Raw genomic sequence first — 21149 nt, forward strand, 5'->3', positions numbered from 1 at the left:
ATTCATCAGATGAGTGCTATCATTGTGTATCCTGCTGACTGGTAATACCTATGAGCACTTGGGCTGTAATGCCCCAGCTGGCAGCTTTTCAGTGCTGACTCTTGCTGTAAATCCCTAAAAGCAGAGGGCTCTCAGTGATTTATACAAGCCAAGTGTTTCCAAAGAGGATTCAATTAAGGGATGCATTCTTGAGAGAAATATGTTGTTGCTCTGTGCCCTTCTGCCTGCCTGGTACCTTTTCCATGGCAAAGCCCTGCTGTGTTTTGGTGAGGAAGCCTCTGTCAGGAATTGCCTGTTCCTTTTTCTAGGTCACTTGCCTTTATGGAGCATGTCCTGTCTTGATTGCAGCGAGTGTTCTTCAGGCTTCAGACAGATTTCTGAGGCAAATGCAAGTGAGGACGATGTCCCTCACCTTGTTTTTCTGTCCTGCTCAGGGCTGGGTACTACCTATCATCACTCCTGCTAGGAATGGAGGCCACCAATGTTGTTTCATAACTAAGTCAAAAGGGTCTGCATTGAGGATTTGATAAAACAGTTTAAAATATAATGCTTTTCCAAAGATGTGATGTGATTATTATCTTGTAGCTGTTCTAGCTCTACCAAAAAATTCCCTATTTGAGTAGATTGAAAAGACTTTTTCTCTCACTGGTAACTAAAATACCAGGAAGGGTGTTTGTACCTGCCACCATGGTCTGAAGGGATCCCCTCCCAGCCTCCTGAAGTAAAAGTAACCCAAGCAAACACAGTGTATCTCAAAGGTGTGAAAGACTTATGTTTTGACTTGCTGCTCAGGTGTCAGGACTGCAGATTTTTACCTCTGCTCACCTGCAGTGAATCCCAGTGGTGGCAGTCAGGGACACTTCCCCGTCCCCTTCAAGCACCTGGCTTTGCAGTCTTGGCCTCTGAGCTCTGAGCAAGCAGGCAGAAAGGACTGTCAGCCCGAGTCAGCAGCAGATCCAACATCCTTTCCCTCAAGTGTCTCTTCCACTAAGCTTTCCTTGTCCAGATGGTTCCCTTGTTGTTCTCCCTCCAGAGAGGAGGCACCATTTCATCAGTGAAATCAGACCAGCTCTCCAGGCAAGGCTCAGGCTTTGGCCTCAGGGTAAGAGGCCCTGATCCTTTCAAGATTTTTCTCTGTTCTGAGTGCAGTTCTTGTTGTAGCAGTTCCTGTCACCTTTGCATTAACTGTGGTCTTCTGAAATGCTTATGTGCAGTCTTGCTCTTCCCCTCTCCACCACCAGATAGCTCTGTTCTCTCTTTCTTGGGACAGAAGAAACTGTTTTACCAATGGGGAAAATGTAGAAGCCCATTTAATATTTACAAAAAAAAAAAAAATTGGGTATTTTATATGAAACCAGAAGATTGATAGGGAAGAGAGAGAAGGAGAGCAAACAGGCAGTGGCTTTTCTTCTGGTTTCTGACAGCTCTCCCAGATCCATATAAACAGAGACACTGGAAAGTGCCACTCTCCCTTTATTTTTGTTCTGGGAAGAAGGGTGCATTCAATGTCCACCCAAGACAGAAGAAATGGATGAAAGTGGGACATTGGTGCCATGGGGTCAGTGACAGCTGGTCACAACAAGTTGGATGCTTTGGAACTAAGAATTTTATTGTATTTACTTCAAACCACGGGATCTCAGAGGTGATCCACTGTACATGGGCCTGTCAGATCAGCTCAGAGACCTTTGTAGGTCAGTGTGTCTGAGTGCCATCAGTGTGGTGCTGTCCTCACTGTGACAGAGCCCTTGCCTCCAGGAGCTTTGGAAGCTTTTCTGTGGAGCTGTGACAGTTCTGGTGGAATCACAGAGTGGATGAAGCCATGTCTAAGCTCTCTGGGCAGTCTGCTGCTGAAGCCACTCACGGATCAGCTGGTGAGCAATGGCCTGTTTGGGAGGGAACCAGGGTAAAAAACGACCATCATCTTGCTTGGAAGAGCTGGGCTCCCTCTTGAGACCCTCCACAATTTCCTCCAGGCCAAACCAACGGGCTTCCTCCAGCTCCAGAGTGTCCAGACTGATCTGGAAAGAATTCAGAGGGCACCAGTTTCTCAAATCAGCTTTGGATGTGGGCAGTGGTACCTTGCCTCCACAGAGACCCCATTCTGGAATGCCCAGAGTGCTACATCCATGCCTGAATTAGGCACTGATGCCAGCCCAGGGAAGGATATTTCTATCCACCAGTCCTTTGTTGTGCTGGCTTCCTTAGGGAAGCCACAAACCAACCCTGCTCTGTCGTGGCAAAGCAAAGTGGCTGAGCTCAGTAATTAACGTGGTGGAATGTGAGTGTTCTATGGCAAATATGTGAAGGAACCTCCTCTGCAAAGTTCAGAGGGAAAAATCCAGGGGTGTTGGGCTCTGGGCTTGTGTATACAGTGACCTGAGTGAAGTTTAGCACCTTGCAACAGGAGATGATGGGATTGTTTCAAAGTTTCTTCTGCACTTGCCGAAAAAGCCAATGGAAAATTGCATTTAGGGAGGGTTTGATGCTCTCCTAACTAAATTCTGTGGGCTGAAGGAGGCTTTGCTGCCTGAGGCGGTCCGTGGAATAGCTCGGGGAGCCCGAGGCGCTCACCTCGGCCCGCTGCGCTCCCACCAGGGCGTGGCAGGCAATCATCAAGGAGCTGCTGGGGAAGGGCCAGTGCTGCGAAGCCGAGTAGCGGAGCGACTCCACCTCCAGCCCCACCTCTTCGGCCACTTCTCGCCGCACTGCGTCCTCCACGTTCTCACCTAGAACCGACCGGAGTTAGGCAAGGACGGCCCGGCCCCAGGGCCGCGAACCGTGGAGAGGGAAACGCAGGACACGCTCATTCCCACCCGCAGGAGCTGCAGCTGTGCTGTCCTGGAAACACTTGCTGGCGGGATGCTCCATTAAATTCATCAACCTCTGATAGACACCACAGACATTTTTGGCCCCATCTACATACAGATGGTGGAAAATTCAATTTTAATCCATTTTCCCTCCTGTAATGAGAGGTCTGTAGTTTTCCATCTAAGCCAGACCACATGAGCCACAAAATGGATTTTAAAAGGATCAGGGGTTATAACCCAGCAAGTTTAAAGCCTATGCTTGCTATCAGGGACTAGAACAACTGCTAGACACCTATAATTCCATTCCCTTCAGGTACATAACAGCTATTTTGAATTCTGTCTGCATGCAAACACCGATCTATTTAGATATAATGTTGGTTTGTTTTGTGTTTTTTTTTTTTTTCCCAGCTATCACAGAATCACACACTGGTTTGGGTACAAAGGGACTTTAAGGATCATTTAGTTCCAACCTCCTGATATCAGCATGGACACCTGCTAGAGCAACCTGCTCAAAGGCTTAGCCAGCTTGGCCTTGAACACATCTGGGGATGGGGACACAGCTCACTGTGTGTCCATCCTCCTCTGTGAACAGAGATTATGGCTGATGTCTCTTGCAGGAAGGTAGAAAAATCACAAAGAAAGGCTTCATAGAATCAAGCCTGCTCTCCTGGGGTCGCTGGCTGGCCTTGTCAAAGCCAGCATTTAGCAAGTTTCCATGTGAAAGGAATTCTGGTGTGAGCAGTTCCTTAGCATAACAATCTATTCCTGGGTAAAAACCAACTTGCACTTGTATGAACTGTTTTTACACCTTTGGACAGAAAAATGAAAACTATCTCTCACAAACAACTTTTCCTGCACATACACACCGGTGGTTTGAGTGAGGGTAACAACTTTTAAATTACCAATAAAGTAATTAGCAAGAAAGCTACTATCCAATTGGAGTCACACACAAGGTCTGTAAAATTGTATAAAAACAAGTTGTGTGACTAAAAAAGGGGCTTTTTCCTCCATGAAGAGAATGGAATCCCATGTGATTTATCCCAGCAGATGTCCCCACACCCTGCATGCCCAGGGCCACTGTGCTGGATCAGAAGCACTCACCCATGTCACAGAAGCCTGACAGAGCTGTGAACATGCCCGGGGGAAACGAGGGCTGTCGGGCCAGGAGGCAGCGGCTCCCGTCAGACACCAGGGTGATGACCACTGGAGACACCTGCCACGTGCACCCAAAGCAAAACAAGGGCTTCAGACAAAACAAGTAAGTGCAAATTTTTGCTTTTCCTGGCTGGTTGAGGGTCACTGGCTGACCACTAAAGACAAAGTACCCAGCTAGGCACAGATCCCTTTTCCTGCTCCCCCCAGGGGTGAGCCAGCAGCGCTGCCCTCCTGTCCCTGTGTCCCTGTGTCCCTGTCCTGTGCTGCCAGGGCTCACCTGAGGGTAGTAAGTGACTCCACTGGCGTGGCAGACACGTTTGCTGCCAGCTGGGTTCTTCTCAGTGGGCTGCCCAGTTTTGCTGCAGTACTGGTGGGAATCGTGCCACCGCAGGAGAGACTGGGCCTGCCAACACAGAGGAGCACAAACCTCATTTTTATATATATATATATATACACACCTAGGGGGAAGAAATAATTCAGAGCAGTCCCCCTGAATAATGCTTTGTGTGCAGTCATGGGGATAAACTCTGATTATCTTTGGAAGCCTCAGAAAGGTGAATGAAGTATGGGCAGTGCTTTGAAAAGTGGATTCTGTAATCCATGTTTGCTGCTTCTAAATTTGAGTGTTTGGGGGAGGTGGGCAAGGGCTGTTGTTTATTGGGACATAATGGGAGTTATACTGGGAGCTGGACTATTCTAAAGAGTCTCCAGCCCTGAATATCTTCTTGAAAAATAGCCCAGGCATCACAAACATTATAGAGCAGGAAAGGAAACATGAGCTATTTCTCCTCATGGGTCAGGACAGCTGATTTTCACACACAGGCCTTTTCTTAGGCCTTCCAAACACAGGGCATCTGCAGAGCAGCAGCTTGTAAGGGAGAGGGTTTAAAAGAGCAGCTCTCAGAGAAGATGTGTAAGTTTGCTTGTGATTCCCAGTTTGCCTGATAGTTGTTGAGCTGAGGACAAACTGGGATTGCTGTGATTTAGCACATTTCAGCTAAATGGCAGAAATTAGTGCAGTCGTTTTTAAGTCACTTTTCTGTTTCTCTTTCCCTTGCATCTTCCTTTTGGGACTACAAATTTGGGAGAACTGTTGTAATTTATAGTGTGTCTGTATCTGAGTTCCTGAAAGTGTACAGTAGGTACTTCTACAATATTAGATCATAAAACAATGTGGGAGATGAGGAGAAGGGTTGATGTTAGAGATCACAGCTCCCTAAAGTAAAAAGCCCTGTCCAATACCGAAGCCAGCAAAGGAGAATCCTTCCTGTCCACGACAAAGAGAGCCTTTCGTAGGTCAGTAAATGATCCCTGCAGTTCTGCCTCAATGACTGATTTATCCAAGGCTCCTGTTCAAGGGAAAAAAAAGAAAAAAAGAAAATTTGATCTCATAAATTTCAGCTATTATTACTATTATTCCAATTCTATACTCTGTGCTGTTCCAATATACAGTTTCTGGGAGTTCCCGTGGAAGTGAACCACATCAGGGGAAGCATTCCCAAATGTGAGTGGCAGGACAGGTCCTCCCAAGGATTAGGGATCTCCTCCATCCCAGTGCATCAGACTGGTGCTGGCAGGGGTGGGAGAGGAAGAGGAGTCATCCCAACCTAAATCCAGCGCGAAGTGCGGCCTGTGCTCGTCCGAACATCCGATCAGCACCGACTTCTCCATCCACTGCTCGGCCTCCTGCAGCTTCTCCAGAACCTGTCTCATCTCTGAACAGCAGGGAAAGGGGGAGAGAAAGCTGTGATGAAAGCAAAAACATCTCCGGATTTGCTCTCTGGATCTTCAAGGCACAGGCAATCTTGGCTCAAGGCAGAATGCCCATGTGTGAAAGGGGACCAGACAAGTGATCCCACACAGGTAGAAAACTAAAATCTGGCTTTGCTCCTAAGCTCTAGGAAGTTTAGACCATGTCAGGCTAAAGGTCCCAATGTTGCAATGCCTGGGAAGCAGCTGTCCATTGGTTTTGTCCTGCACCAGCCAATAGCTTTCTCTCAAAGAAAACTTTTCCTACATTACACCAAAAAGACATTTGTCAGTAAAGCCTTGTTTGTTTTCCTGCCAGCTCTCTCTTCAAAAGGCACAGTCCCAAATGTTTAAACCTGATTGATCACCTCAGAACAGATCAGGTTGATACCATGTGTGTGTGTCTGTTTCATTTCAGCTGTGTGTTCCACCTGGTGTTTCTTTCTGGATGCACTGATTTCTTTCTTACCTGCTGCACTGAGCTGTGGTACCAAATATTTCTTCCCAACTTTCTGCAGGAAGGGGGAGAGATTGTGAAAGAGGTAGAAAGTTCCTGAGGTCTGAGCTTGTCTACAAAGGCTGTCATCTTCCTTTAACTGATTTAAGTATCTGCAGTGAGAAAATGATTGGGAAGATGAATTGAAGATCGTGTTGAGATGATTTCTTACTTGGAGGCCTTTATTTTGCACAGAGCAGGGAGCTGAATGGGCAGATCAGATTTCAGGTATTCCACGTGCTTGGAGAGTTTTGACAGCTGAGTTACTCTTTGGTGGACTGCAGCCTCTAGTGAAGTTTGTGTGGCAGAAAATACTGCAGTTCTTCCCTACCACATGAGTACCCTCAAGTTTGGAGATGCAAGAAGATCAGTAACCCAGTCTCTCAATCCAAAAGGTCTGCTGTGAAGGCTGCAGGAAACCTTGATCTTCCCTTTACACACCCCAATCCCTCCCAGCTTGGAATATTCTGTGCATTTGGATGGCTCCAAATGCTGTTTTGCTGAGCACTTCTGCTGTTGAATCTGGTTCCCCTCAGGCTACATGTGTTATGTTGTACCTGTCACACTGATGTGAGGGGTAAAAACCAAGTTTTAGGGCACAGCTGGCTGGAGCTGGGTTAGGAAAAAAAAAATCATTGGAAAAAGGGTGTCAGCATATTCTCCTTCCAGGCTGTTTGGAGCAGTATTTAAAAAGAGGTGAGCAGCACCACTTCAAGTCTTCCTGGTATTGTAGGAGCCCTCTAGGCAGGACAGGCAATCATTAACAGAGCTTCAGCCTGAGAGAAGCAGTTCTTACCAGTGGTGAAGGGAGCCCAGAGGCCTTGGCTGTTACACTTCACAGAGCTCACAAAGCATTTATTTCTGTGTGATGGCTGAACTGGTAAAGGATTAACCCCCGGGTCAGGGTGAGGTAGGGCTGCTTGTGCCAAGCTCTGGCCTCCCAGTACTCAGGAATCAGATGAGAACTTACCTCATTTTTCTCACATAGGTGGAGTGCAACCTGCAGGCAAGGGAGGAAACTCTCCTGTGCAGTGCTTGATACACTGCAGCCATAACCAACACTTACAGCTGGTGTCTCTGCCTAAAAAAAGAGCATAAAATGTAATGCAGCAGCCTTGTAAGGTTAAATTTGATTTAAAAGGTGCAATAACCAGGTAAATCTCCCTCTCACAGCATCTGCAGAATCTGCTTTCTAAAATGATCATTTCAGTCACACTTCAAACTCCATTTCAGACCAGTTTTAAGACTACTTAAAGATACCTCAGTTTGTTTCCACCTCTGAGTGTACACAGCTCTTACAGAACTTGCTTCTAAGACTAGATTAGACCTTCCTCTCCCAAATCCCTGTGTCCCTGGGGAAAAGGCAGACAACGTTGCTGCTCTTTTGCTGGTTTCCTACACAGTTGCAATGGCCTCGATCCAACCACACATCCTATTGCAGCCCACAGTGGATCTGTGGGAAAGGCACTGATGCCAGGAGAGAGTAAAAGACAAAATATCAGCTGTGGAAGAGAATTCCCTGAGCTAGACAGGGGACAGCAGTTGCAGCTGAGTGGGATCCTCTCCACCTACGAACGCTTTTTGTGCCAAAGAATCCCAGCACGTTTTCAGCCCAGGCTGAAAGCCTGACCTCGGCTTCAGGATGTCAGGAAATAGCCAGAGACCCGAGACGAAAGTGAACTGTGGTGTACAATCCCTGGTGGTCACTGAGAACATTGCACTCTGCAGCCATAGAACACAAAACCCTTTATGGAGCAAGTCCCCTTTGCTTTGTTACAGACACACGGACAGTGCCAGGAGGAGTCTGAGAGCTCTTCCTTCAGCACAGGGCAGTGATGGCAGCCCGAGAGGTGCCAGGAGGAGTCTGAGAGCTCTTCCTTCAGCACAGGGCAGTGATGGCAGCCCGAGAGGTTCCAGGAGGAGTCTGAGAGCTCTTCCTTCAGCACAGGGCAGTGATGGCAGCCCGAGAGGTGCCAGGAGGAGTCTGAGAGCTCTTCCTTCAGCACAGGGCAGTGATGGCAGCCCGAGAGGTGCCAGGAGGAGTCTGAGAGCTCTTCCTTCAGCACAGGGCAGTGATGGCAGCCTGAGAGGTGCCAGGAGGAGTCTCAGAGCTCTTCCTTCAGCACAGGGCAGTGATGGCAGCCTGAGAGGTGCCAGGAAGAGACTGAGACCTCTTCCTTCAGCACAGGGCAGTGATGGCAGCCCGAGAGGTGCCAGGAAGAGACTGAGACCTCTTCCTTCAGCACAGGGCAGTGATGGCAGCCCGAGAGGTGCCTCAGCACAGGTTCCTATTTGCACGTGGAGACTTTGCCATATCCCCCTTTCCCACCGTCTCAGCTGACCGGGACAATGCCTTGGGGAAGCCACTGGGAGCAGTGGGAGCTGGGCACGCTGGTGCCGACACCTGTGAGGACGGTGAGTGCCACCCAGCCCGTGTCACAGAGGCTTGGGTGGGGTGACAGCCCTGTGTGTGTCGCTCTCCACCCCCGCGTCTCGCACAGCCCGCCGTGCCAGCTTCCCGGCGCTGAACCCGGAGCGCCGCCTTTGCACCGGAACGAGCGGCACCGAAGTCCCCGGCTGGGACGAAGGGAAGCGCTTGTGCCCCGATCTGAGCGCGACAGGCGTTTAACCCCTTCCTCCCTAGCAACCACCGCGCCAGGCTTTGGCTGGGACCATGAAAACTCCCAGAGATTCCCGAGTTTTGGCGAACCCCAGGAGGCAGGAGCGGGGTCGGGCCGCCCTTCCCCGCGCGTTCCCCACTTACTGCGCCGGGCGCGGAAGCAGCGCTGGCCCCGGTCAGCTCAGAGCCCGGCCGGCCCCGGTCAGCTCAGAGCCCGGCCGGCCCCGGTGAGCGGCAGAGCCCGGCTGGCCCCGGTGAGCGGCAGAGCCCGGCTGGCCCCGGTGAGCGGCGGAGCCCGGCCGGCCCCGGTGAGCGGCGGAGCCCGGCTGGCCCCGGTGAGCGGCGGAGCCCGGCTGGCCCCGGTGAGCTCAGAGCCCGGCTGGCCCCGATGAGCGGCGGAGCCCGGCTGGCCCCGGTGAGCTCAGAGCCCGGCTGGCCCCGATGAGCGGCGGAGCCCGGCTGGCCCCGGTGAGCTCAGAGCCCGGCTGGCCCCGATGAGCGGCGGAGCCCGGCCGGCCCCGGTGAGCGGCAGAGCCCGGTTGACCCCGGTGAGCGGCGGAGCCCGGCTGGCCCCGGTGAGCGGCAGAGCCCGGTTGACCCCTCCGCTGCGCTCCAGCCGCTCTTCCCGCACCGGGAGCGCTGGGAATTGTAGTTCTGGCCAGGCTGGAGCGTGTTCCTGTTCCTTACTTTCTCTCTCTTTTCTCCTTTTCTTTTTTCCTCCGCCCCAAGCTTCTACTGGGTTTTGTATCCCCAGCACGGGAGCGTTGTTTAAAGTAAAGGACCACACGTCCTCGGATAGGAAAAGATGCCAAAAATCACACGGGGCACCATTTGTGATCATTTATTTGTGGGGAATTTTGGAAGGAATTTGAGATGGGACTTTTGGAGTTATTTTTGATGATGTAGTTCATTTTATTAAATTTTTTATATAGGTAGGAAGGGTGAGTTTCGTTTATGTTGTTATGGTATGGTTTAGAAGGTTACAAGATTTTTAGTTATAAGACTTTTTAAGGATAAAATATCATTAATAAGGATAAAATATTGTTAATAAGGATATTGATGTTTTTTACTTAACCTTTAAATATTTTGTTTTATGCATTTGTGTTTTATTGTAAGCTTTTTTAGTTAATTATGTTATGGCATATAAACTTATAATATTGTATTTAATTTTTTTTTGTTTATTTTTGTAATTATTTTTTTATATCTTAAACTTTACAACTCTAAACTTTTTTTTTACTTAGCTTAACGTGTTTTTGGTTTAAACTATAAATCTACATTTTTGCTTTTAGCACTTAAGTTTGGAAGTTTTTCCAAGGTCTCAGATCAAATCCTGTGTTTAATTTTAAGCTTTGGTTTACAGGCTCAAAGAGCCTGTTCCTTGCATTTCAGATTCCAACAGCTGGATATATCCAAAGGCTGGAGCTGTTCAGTGCTCCAGCATCCAAATACCCACAGCTGGATTTAACAGCTCTGATCAGAGAGCAGCCTGTGCCAGGGCAAGTCAGAATAATGACAAATCACTTTCATTGCTTTGCAATCCAACAGATTCCTCTCGAGTCTTAAAAACATTATTCTGGGTTGGAGCCTACCTGACTATATTTAGCACAAAGAGAATTTTATAAACATACAAAAAGTAAATGTTTTCAGGGCAGCCTGTTGCTTTTTGGTCATGAATTGAGCTGTTCTAATCGTGAATTCACGTCATGTAATCTGAGAGCATAGCTTGTAAAAATAATAAACAGAATATCCAGGGAAATAGTGCTCTTGTTACCAGAGTTACTTACAAGTTTAGCTTTAATTATGCTTGACTGCTATTTTTATGCTTCCTGAAACAGAGCAAGCCCAGTCTTTATTAATCCAGTGAGCTTAATTGGATTAATGGACAAAACACATCTTCCCTTAATAAGATAAAGGATTGAAATATAATCTCTAAGGGAAGTATCCACCCTGCTGTTAAAACAAACTAACAGATTTATTGACCCTAAGTGCCCCCAGATATGGATCTTGCAAGAAGAGCTGGCTTTAGAGGGAAGCAGCTGGGGGAGATGCTTGGGCCATCAAACCTGGGGCCAGCCTCTCCAGGTGGTTGAGCCCAGAGCAGCCAGGTGTTGGTGAGTGCTCCCTGTCACAGGAAGGACTAAAAGCCAGGGCACCCCAGGGCAGTGCTCTGGCCTCTCCTTGTTAGGTGAGCTCAAACCCCCACGGGCTGGATTAGCCCAACCATGCCTACCTAGCCCTGTGCCTCAGGGAGATAAGAAATGAGATAAGAGTCTGCCTTTCTGTTGGCCTGACCTGGGGCAAGCCAAGCAATCTGTGAGAGACCCCTTGTGCCTCCTCCCCCAGGGTTCACACCTCAGTTGGCCTGTTGGATATTTCTGCAGCATGTCAGCAAGGGGGATGATTTCAAAACAGAGGCTTGCTTGTCATTTATTCACTTAATTCAAGGAGCACAAATGCCAGCTGTTGGTTTGACACTTGAGTTGTTTCTTTGTAAGCATTTTTGGGGCTCCAAGCTGAGTGAGTTGCATCTCTAAACTGTTTATATCAGTCCCTTGCAGACATTGTACCCCTGTGCTGGGAGCAATCCTGGGAGTGAGGGCCTGGACACAAAAATGAGTCTCTGACAGCTTTGTGTAGCTTACCAATTTCAGCTTTGGCAGGGCCCCAGAGGAAATGAATCCCAGAAACTCTCCTGATGCAGTAAGAGCAAACCAAAGGAGCAGGCAAAAAGGACACAGGCAGTAGGAACATCCTCTCTTACATGGACAAAGTCAAGGTAAATCTTTGGTCCTGTGTTGCTAAAATTATTCTTTTTCTTAAATTTATTATATCTAATCTTAAATCTGTTATATCTAAAATCTATATTATTTTTCTTTAATTTTCTATTGTAAAATACTCATATTGGGGTATAGAGTTGGTAAAAGATTTTTCCAAGCCATAAAAGCAGCTGGAAAATGTAATTCCAGGCTAATAATGGTTATACTACTAATCTTGCTTTTTCTTTCTGTTTTGTGCATCTCCAGTTGCCCCCAATAAGCAGAAATAAGCATTAGAATTGCTAACAGCTGGCCCTTGTAAAACAACTGTTAATTGCCTTAAATACATGAAACCAGCAAATTCACATCAAAAACTTGTGGTCAAGCCACAAGGAACTTTTTGGAAAGAAAAAAAAAAATCCTTTTTTAGGACAAGCTTAGGGAAAGACAAACCACTTCTTTAAAGAGAAAGCTAATGAGTAGCCTTCCCCTCTAACATTAAATTTTAGATTCAAACCACCCAAATCTGGCTTTTCTCTGAAGTTAGAATCGTGTCTATTGTGTATATGATGGACCTTTTAATCAGCTGGGCCTTTTGAGCTAATGTGGATTGATATAAATGTGACTCAGCAACCTCATTAATCAAATCTAACGAGCTGGAGCCTTCAGCCCCGTGCTGATGGACTTGTTGGTGTCCCCCACTGCCTGCCTCACTTCCTAAAAATATCTGCAGAGTGCAAAAGAGGATGAGAAAGCAGCAGACCTCGCTTGAAGAAATCTGCCTGTGCCTCTGCAGCGTGTGAGGTTTTGCCAAATCTCTAGAAGCTGCTGTTAAATCTCTGGCTAGATGTTATGGACTCTTTGGATAATGGGGCTTTAACTGGATGCCTCAGCTTGGATAACATTCCAGAGTTTCCTGCTAGTTGTAGGAGTTGTATTTCTGTTGGAAGGCGACCAGAATGAGAGGAAGGGAAGGCTTATTTTTTGATGGATAGTTCCACTAAAAACTGGCCTTCTTCCTGCTCTGCTGTCAGCTGTGTGGACACATCTGTGGAACAGAACACCCGAGGTTTTGTCCCTTTGGCTGGGAGCTGAGGTGACAGTCTTGGTACAGGGAGAAATCTCAGCTGCAGCCTCCAGGTCCCTCTTCTGGACGAGGTGGTTTTAGGGCAGTCACCCTGATAAAAATGTGTATTAGAGGGGGGTTTTGGCCCTGTTATGGCTTTGCCAGCTCTCTGTTGTTGTTGTGAAAGATTTCCAGCTGGGAGTGACCACCAATTGAAAGGGCAAAGATGGAAGGCTGGCTATGCTAATGAGGAGGTGATCCTTGCCTTGAAACCCTCATATAAAGAGGGAAAAATGCTTGGGAATGTCTCTGATTCCAACTGAATTGCAGGAATGAACAAACAACCAGTTTATTTATGAAACCCTAGAAAGCAAAGAGCCCGGCACCATCGATCTCTCCGAGCAAAACTCACCCAAGCAGCTTTTTAAAGTGCCTGAGAAGGTTCGGAGCGCTGCAGCACAGCCCGCCCAGGCTGGGCTCGATGATCCCGGACTCTTTTCCAGCCTGATTGATTCCGTGATGCTGAGCCCAGCTGCCCTGGCAGCAAGGTGCGGGGCCGTGTTCTGGGCCTTTTGTGGCAAGTTTTACTCCAAAAACACCTCTCCGGCTCCGTGCTTCCGAGCTCCTTCTCCGGGGGGCTTGTTCCCAGCTCGCAGCACCCGGGCCGGTGGCGGTACCGGCGGGGCGGTCCCACGTGCGCGGTGTCCCCGGGCCGGTGGCGGTACCGGCGGGGCGGTCCCACGTGCGCGGTGTCCCCGGGCCGGTGGCGGTACCGGCGGGGCGGTCCCACGTGCGCGGTGTCCCCGGGCCGGTGGCGGTACCGGCGGGGCGGTCCCACGTGCGCGGTGTCCCCGGGCCGGTGGCGGTACCGGCGGGGCGGTCCCACGTGCGCGGTGTCCCCGGGCCGGTGGCGGTACCGGCGGGGCGGTCCCACGTGCGCGGTGTCCCCGGGCCGGTGGCGGTACCGGCGGGGCGGTCCCACGTGCGCGGTGTCCCCGGGCCGGTGGCGGTACCGGCGGGGCGGTCCCACGTGCGCGGTGTCCCCGGGCCGGGCGGACCCACGTGGAGATGCGGCGGTACTGGTGGCGCATGCGCGGTGCGGTGCCCGCCGCTGTGACCGGGCTCACGTAGCGCGCGGGCCGCGCCGCCCGGGGGGCGTGGCCTGAGGGGGCGTGGCCAGGCGCGGCTATAAGAGGCGCGGCGGGGCCGTGCGCGCTCAGTGGGTGAAGCCCCCAGGCAGAGCGCGGAGCTCCGGTGCCGCCCCCGCCCAGCCGCCCCCCGTGCTCAGGTGAGGCCCGGCTGCCCCGTCCCGCTGGCCGTGAGGGTGCCCGGGCGGGTGGGTCGGGTGGAGGGAGCCGTGGGGCTGGGCGGCTGCCGCGCGGGCGGCGGTGGGTGGGGGCGATACGTGGCAGCTCTCCGCCGCCCCCCGCCTTCCCCGCGGCCAGGGGCCGGTGTCCCGGAGCTGCCGGCCGGGGTTCCCGGCCCTTACGTAACGGGAGCCGGCAGCCTCCGGAGGGGGGCGGGAGGGCGCCGGCGCGCCGGCTTCCCCGCGGCTGGCAGACTAAACACAGCCGCCGCCTCCCTCTCCTCCTCCTCCTCCTCCTCCTCCTCCTCCTCTAGGAGCTGGGAGTTGTCCTCCCCTCGGCCGGGTCGGCTCCGGTGCCGCAGGTGGGCTCCGGCCCCGCTCGGTGGCCCCGCGGCTGGAGCGCCTTGCCCGTGCGGCCGCGGGAGCTGCGAGCGCACGGCTCGGCGCTGGGAGCGATGGAAAGTTACTCGGCGTGAGCTGTGCGCGGGGATTGCGCCCTGGGGAACGCGGCTTGCCTTGGTTTCCCTCGCCGCTGCTTTGGGTTGGGCTCAGCCAGCTGCTCTACGTGGAATTTTGCATCTGCCTTTGTAGTAAGTGATACCGTTCCGTTTTGATAGGATCCAGCCTGACTGGCAGGAGAAACTCTGGAGCCTTCAGCATGCTGAAGAATATAATAAAAACATAATAAATAGTAGAAGAAAATACATAAGTATACAAATACTAAATTATATATAATTAAAATGTCACGTGTATTTAAACTAAATCTTCCAGTTTGCCTGAAAAGCTGCCTGCTCCCATAGGGAAGATCCTTCGGGATTGCCCAGCGCTCAGTTTCACTTCTTTTCTGGCTTCAGTAAGAGGCGAATACAGAGTGCTGAAGTGTTCACTTACTTACCAGTAAAAGTTCAGCGCTCGAGGTTTTAGTGAATGAAAGGCATTTATTTACTTGGTTACACGAGTGAATCCATGCAGCTCCCCACAGCGCCAGGGGCTGTTGGCTCGGGCTGCAGACGGTGCTCTGCCAGGGGCGGAGAGTCAAGGTAATGAGTTCCCGGCTTGTCTGGGAACCAGACTGGCCTCTGGGGACAGGGATGTTCCCTGTCCCACTGCCCTGCTCCTCGGACCTTTGCTGGATTCCTTTTAATGCCTTGGAGCAAACTGATTTGACCTGGAGTATTCTGCACTGCTTCTGAAGTATGTGCTGACACAACCAGTACTCATTAACTTTCTTTCTCTTTGTTTTCTTCCTGAGCCAGCTCTCTGACCTGTGCAGATTTAAATGCTGTTCCATTATGAAAGGCTTTAAAATCTAGCCTTAAAAGCTGTAATTTTTGGGGCTTGCACATAGATTGCAAAGTGCCCAGTGCAGTTTGGCAAACTGAAATGACAGGTGGTGAGTTCCACTTTGGGAGGAGTGAGGATAAGCAGAGGTTTATAGCAGGAAAGCCATGCCTTCATGCTGAGGTTGATACAGATAAGGCAATCCTTTTTTCTTTAAAAGAGTAAACTCAGTGGAAGAACCCAAGTAGTCCAAGTAGTCATTGGCATTGTCCTGCTTTCTTTAGAACTCACAGAATCACAGAATCTCTGGGTTGGGTTGCAAGAGACCTCCAAGATCATTGAGTCCAACCCAGCCCCAACACCTCAACTAAACCCTGGCACCCAGTGCCACATCCAGTCTGTTTTTAAACACATCCAGGGATGGTGACTCCACCACCTCCCTGGGCAGCCATTCCAGAACTTTATCACCCTTTGTGTAAAAAACTTATTCCTAATATCCAACCTTGGTGCAGTTTAAGCCTGTGTCCTCTGGTTCTGTCAGTGCTGGAGAAAGAGCCCAGCCCCCCCTGAGCACAGGCACCTTTCAGGAGCTGTAGAGAGTGACAAGGTCACCCCTGAGTCTCCTTTTCTCCAGGCTGAGCACCCCCAGCTCCCTCAATCACTTTAATATCTGAAAATGTTCCTAGATATCTCTGTATTTGCTCAGCTAATCCTTGAGCAGAAGGAGAGCCTCCTGCCTGGTGTGTCTAATAAAATAATTGCTCTATTCCATCCCCAGTGTTCCTTGTCTTGGCCTGGAAAGTTCAAACAGGTGGGCTCTGAGGGCTGTGTCCATTCCACCTTAGTCTGGAGGAAACCAAGGCAAAACTCACTTCAGTTCCCTGTGTATAAATCTCTGTACAAACACAACTGCTCTGTATCAGCATACAACTGCTCTGTCTTCAGCATGAGTAAGGATTGTCTTCAGTCTTGGGAGTAAAGGATAGGTAGAACACTGTCCTTGACTTTGAAATTGATTCTCATCACTTATTATGTTTCTATATAAATGTTTTTCATTTATATAAAATACTGTAACTTTGGCATTAAAGGATGCCTAAAGTGCACCCTGTTCTTTTGGTAGCAGCAATTGTAGAAAATCTTTCTTCTCTCACTGCTTGGATCTTCATTTTAAAACAGCCTTTGAACATGCTAGAGGAGTTGGGAACTGGATTCTGGTGCCTCTGTCCTGTGAGACCTTTAAGCAATGATGGCAGCTAAATGTTCTTAGTACTTATTTTGGGAGAGTTCTTTCCTTTTCAGCGGTATTTTTGGTCACATTGTGTCATGAGGCTGTAGCTTGGGTTGTCCTTGAGACAGGAGAGGTTTAGGGCAGTGAGCAGCTATCACTTCTGGCTCCATCTTCTCCTAAGCTCAGCTTAACTGGTCGAGGGGTTTTATTATTATCTTTACATACAGTGGGGTCCAGTAAGGATTGTGAGAATGGACCCATCTTCTAATCAAAAGTTGGGGGTCTTGGTGATAGAGTTTTGTCTCCTGGCCCTGCAGTGGCCTTCATCCTGAGCAGGCCAGTTACTCCTCACCTAAATAAAGAAGCTGGTTTGGAATTGAGTTAGAACCATTCCATGTTGAAGTAGCCCCTCAGTTTCCATTTTTTATCCCGTTTTCTCAGTCCTGGTGAGCACCTGGGAGCTTGGAGCTGGCAGTAAGGAGATTTGGCTAATGAGCATCTTCAGCCTTTGGTCCCTGAGCATGGGACCTGACTGTGATGAGGTTGTGTCATGTGTCACTCTGCAGCTCTCTTCGCTTGCCTGCTTGCACCTTTCTACTTGTAAAGCAGAGCTGAACTCTGGGAAGTCCCCAGAAAAACCCCTCGAAGTTACATCAGTTGAAATGGTGGTGTTGAAATTTGTTGTGTGCTCAGAGAATGTGCTGCTCTTGGCAGTGCCATTGCTCTGCTTGCTGCTTTGTTTCCCTTCAATCCATGTGTTTGTATCTGTGCTGTTCCCCCCTTCCCCTGCTGGTGTTTTGCTGTGTCACTGCTCGTTCCCAGGGGAGGCAGGCAGCTCCTGTGTTGGAGCTGTCAGCTGCACTCCCACTTCCCTGTGTGGGCAGAGATCCCCTCCTCCCCGAGATGCTCAATTGCCATTTTTGTGAGACATGGCTGAGGAGGAGGGTGAGACTGACAGGAATAATGGAGAGAGGATTTTCATCTTGTTTTACTTCATGTCACCAATGGGAAGAAATTAAAGCCTACTTACTTGGCAGCCTGTGAGTCTGGGAGATTTCCAGTGTCTATACGAACTGAGCTGTGTTTTCTTTGATTTGGGAACCTGTGGCTGGTCCCGCTGCAGTGGTTGGAAAGCTCTGCTCCTTCTGAAATTCCTCCAAGAGTGGGAGATCCAATTCCTCTGGGCAGCCTCTTCTAGTGCCTAAGTGTGAGAAACTTTGTGTTTGTACCTCCTTGGAGTTGCCCTCATTGCATTTTGTGGCTGTGGCAGTCACTCCTGCTGTGTGCCTGTGGAGATAAGGAGGTGGGAATAAAGGTTGCAACAGTGTTTGCAGAAGCCTGGTGCTGGAGCAGGCTGCAAAGGCAGCTGGAGAAGAGAAAAACCAGGATGGAACACTGTCACTAAGAGAGTAGTGGAGAGGAAACATTGTTTTCTTCACCTTTTTGGTGATTCGGTTTATTGGTTTTCTTTGTGGTTTGAAAAAGTTTCATCTTGATTAATACAGCAAAAAAGGAAACTTTCTGAAGCTTCTCTTGTGTTTCACTGAGTGCAGTAAACAAATAGCTCAGTGCATTCCCAGTGCTGATAAAATTGGCAAATATTTACGATGTAGTAAAGCTGTTTGTGCTTTGTCACCGATTCACAGATGTGTTGGCTCGAGTGCTCAATGAGCAGGAGGCACTTGGCTTTCTGCAGGGTGAAACAGGAGCCGAGTGGTGTTTTCAGTAAGAATGGAGGTGGACATCAGTGGGTTTTTGTGAGGTATGTTTGAAACAGCCTGCTGGCTGCCTGTGGGGAGGAGGAGGTGAGGAAGGCTGCTGTGGACAGCAGGGCTGCTTTGGAGCATTGGTGAGGGGGAAAGAGGCACTCCAGGAGCCTTCTCTGTCCACATTCTCACTTTCCCAGGCAGAAGGCGAGTTGTAATGTGCCAGAATGCATCAGCCCTTCAGCTGTGGTCTGGCAGATTTTGGGTGCTTTACAAGAGCTGGAGGCTGTGCTGCTTTTCTGGGCTCGTGTGTGTTTCCTGCTGTTGCTCTTGGTGCCAGTGGAGCTGTGCTGCTCCTGCCCCCTCCCCAGGCAGGCAGGCAGGCCCCAGAGGAAACCCAAAGCCCAGAGCCTCCCTGCTGCAGTGCTGGGGCTGGCAGGAGAGGAGGGAGCTGCCTCCTGACCTCAGGTGCAGTGGGAGAGAGATCTGCACTCCAGAGCCAGGGATGTGTTCCTGTTGGTACCAGCACCTGTGCTTGGGATGGTTTTTATTTGGGTGTAGCTTTTGAACTTCCCTGGTTATGTTTGCACATTTTTTGGTGTGAATACCACACCTGTTGTTTGCTTGATTAAGGTTATGCTGCTTTCTTCCCTAAACAGGCCAAACTACCCTGGAGCTGAGCTTGTTGCTTTTTTCCTTTGTTTTTTTTTTTTTTTCTTCATTAGTTGAGCTGTTGGAAGAGCTGTAAATCAATTTTCTCCACGCACTGGAGCTCATTTTTTTTTCTGACCAGCTACAATACGTGAGAGTTTAAGCTTTTGTTTGGGGGGAAAAAAGCAAACTTTGTGAATTCCACGACAGCATAATTACTCCTAAAGTATGCAGGAGCCAGGCAGTGCTGGGCTGCTGAAGGGATCAGGATCCTGAAAGGCTTGAGCTTGGCAGCTGGCCCTGCAGAAAGCACTGCCTGTGAGTGCTCAGCCAGCATCCAGGGACAGACAGAGCTGCCTTTTGTGTCAGGTGTGGAGCTTGGCTCCACAGAGGCAGCAGGAGCGTGCACAGAACTCCCTCTCTGGACTGCTCATGTGGGTTTTCATTCAGACCTGCTCCACTGGCATCTTTCTGACTGAAAAAAGGAAACTTGTTTTTCCCATTGAGTGGATGAACTCGATAATGACTATTTTAAATTGGTGTTGTGGGCTTTTTTCAGTGCTTGATGGTTTCTTTCAGTGCTTTTTGCAAAGCAGCTCTACCTGCAGCGTGCCTTAGATGCCAAAAAGAAGAGTGCTGGTGAACACCTTGTCCCTGGGCTATTGTTTTTCCTCAGGTACAAAAGTCAGCAGGAGGGACTCAGTCTGTGGGAGCTGCTCAGGCTGCCAGGGTTCTGCTGCCCCTTCTGAAGGTGCACTCACTCTCTGGTGAGCAGGGCTTTTCACCTCTTTGTGTTTCTCTCACAGGTGTGTGGTGAGGTGAGAGCTGTTGAGCAATGGCATTCAAGAAGGTTTGGTGTGCCCTAGCCCTGGGATTTCTGCTGCCTTTCTCTTGTGCCCACACGGACTTCTTCACTTCCATTGGTGAGAACTGCTTTGGTGTAGCCAAAAGAGTTTCTTGAGAGCCCTCAAAGCTCATTCTGCAAGGATGTGTTAATCATCCAAGGCCCTAATTGGTACAGAACTAAACCCATTTCCTAGTTCTTACCATGTTATTGGCTTTTCTTTGGGGAGAAATGAGCTTTAAGCTCAGGGTGGTCTAATGAGCCAGGCTAGGCTTTGTACTCACTATTTATTCCTAAGGGTATTGGAATTGCAGCAGAATTTTGGTGCTGCACATGTGTGGAAGGGGGTGGTGAGCTGCCAAGGGCACATCATGGTGCAGTATGTCTGGGCACTGCACCCCTTTGTGCTGAACCACTTCAGCTGCCTGCTTGCAGGAGGTGAAGCAATTATTAATTAATGCCAGGGAGCCCTTGAAGTCATGGATATAACCTTAAAAATAAAGCCCTGGATTAGTGGTGTGTATCAAACACAAAGGCTTTGTGTATATCTGTAGCTTTCTCTTTATTTGCTCTACATTATGTATGCTTGGATGAAAGATTACTCTGTGGCAAACTATTTCCTTTTCCAAATGAATCCTAAATTAGTTCTAATAATAAATATGCAGTATTACATTAATATCCATGGCAACAAGCTTGGTCCAGCAGGAGATTTTCTCCTTCAAAACAAAAAAAAAAAAAAAAAAGGCCTTGCTCAGATACTCCTTCAGGGTTGTTTAAGCAAATGCAGAAGGACTTTTGGGGAAGTAGAAGAGAGGAAAATGCCTTTAATTCTCAGGATTTTGTGGTTCTCCTTGACTCATCACACTCATTTTTTTCTAGGTCATATGACAGACTTAATTAATACAGAAAAAGATCTGGTTGTGTCACTCAAAGATTACATTAAAGCAGAGGAAAGCAAGCTGGAGCAGATCAAAAAGTAAGCAGCTGGTGTCACAATGCTAATGGTCAATCATTTGAGTCCATCCTTATGCAAAAAGTGCTTCCTTAAGGCTGATTAAATGTGTGGAATTTTTTCTCTGGGGCAAAGCTTAAAGTAGCAGGTTTTGCTGGGTGTTTGTTGTCAGTTGTTCCCTTTCAGCACTGCTTGGTGCATAAATAAGACCTGACCATGTGAGGAGCAGAGCCCAATGTGTCAGATTTTATCACAGCTAGAAATAAACATATTTTATCACTGAACAGGATGCTTTCCTTGCTTTCACAAATATGCATAAATCTGTCTTGAGGGTGTTGAAACAGTCCTAGATGGAGGAGTGGATTTTATCTTGGCCTTTGTGTGTTACTTTCTGGTGTTCCACCACCCAGGAAGAAAGATCCTCTTTGTCACTTGAAACACAGGCCTGGAATTGCTGCCAGGTTTGGAATGTTACAAGGAGATTCTTTACAGCTACAAATTAACAAGGAATTGTGCCAGGGCATCCCAGAGT

General features: G+C 49.2%; 2 protein-coding genes and 1 long non-coding RNA gene across 9 annotated transcripts in view; 2 read left to right on the top strand and 1 right to left on the bottom strand.

Moving 5' to 3' along the window:
- Positions 1-1588: 1588 nt before the first annotated feature.
- NUDT13 (nudix hydrolase 13) lies at positions 1589-13083 on the bottom strand. Of its 4 annotated transcripts, none has more exons than XM_036385215.2 (9): positions 13062-13083; positions 7178-7288; positions 6181-6320; positions 5570-5677; positions 5205-5311; positions 4240-4365; positions 3909-4020; positions 2572-2726; positions 1589-2018 (listed from the first exon to the last, which is right to left on the bottom strand). In XM_036385215.2, exons 2-9 carry the CDS (start codon positions 7258-7260, stop codon positions 1824-1826), a joined length of 1026 nt encoding a protein of 341 aa, XP_036241108.1. In that variant the 5' UTR covers positions 7261-7288; positions 13062-13083; the 3' UTR covers positions 1589-1823. The 4 variants fall into 4 exon arrangements, with proteins under 4 accessions (XP_036241108.1, XP_036241109.1, XP_036241107.1 ...); XM_036385216.2 differs by lacking the exon at positions 13062-13083 and adding an exon at positions 8972-9244 and having other exon boundaries at positions 1589-1883; XM_036385214.2 differs by lacking the exon at positions 13062-13083 and adding an exon at positions 8972-9239.
- LOC118688008 (uncharacterized) lies at positions 3998-6104 on the top strand. Its single transcript, XR_004980428.1, has 2 exons — positions 3998-4065; positions 5415-6104. It is a non-coding gene; the product is annotated as an uncharacterized LOC118688008 (long non-coding RNA).
- A 772-nt stretch (positions 13084-13855) lies between the features above and the next one.
- Positions 13856-21149, top strand: part of P4HA1 (prolyl 4-hydroxylase subunit alpha 1) — a 29360-nt gene continuing 22066 nt past the window's right edge. For 3 of the 4 annotated variants that reach the window (XM_036385541.1, XM_036385538.1, XM_036385540.2), the window contains exons 1-3: positions 13856-13937; positions 19628-19744; positions 20545-20641. In XM_036385541.1, coding sequence (XP_036241434.1) covers positions 19657-19744; positions 20545-20641 — 185 coding nt within the window. In that variant the 5' untranslated portion in view covers positions 13856-13937; positions 19628-19656. Of the gene's footprint in view, positions 13938-14454; positions 14546-19627; positions 19745-20544; positions 20642-21149 lie in introns of those variants that run through there. The other variant, XM_036385539.2, reaches the window with a different exon arrangement.

This window comes from Molothrus ater, chromosome 8, assembly GCF_012460135.2.
Source record: "Molothrus ater isolate BHLD 08-10-18 breed brown headed cowbird chromosome 8, BPBGC_Mater_1.1, whole genome shotgun sequence".
Lineage (NCBI taxonomy): Eukaryota > Metazoa > Chordata > Aves > Passeriformes > Icteridae > Molothrus > Molothrus ater.

Coding starts and splice junctions, on each gene's coding strand:
- NUDT13 (XM_036385215.2), bottom strand. CDS start 7,260: ATGGCTGCAGTGTATCAAGCACTGCACAGGAGAGTTTCCTCCCTTGCC. Junction 5,678..6,180: donor ACCACAGCTCAGTGCAGCAG/GTAAGAAAGAAA, acceptor CCTGCTGTTCAG/AGATGAGACAGGTTCTGGAG. Junction 4,021..4,239: donor GAGTCACTTACTACCCTCAG/GTGAGCCCTGGC, acceptor TGCACGTGGCAG/GTGTCTCCAGTGGTCATCAC.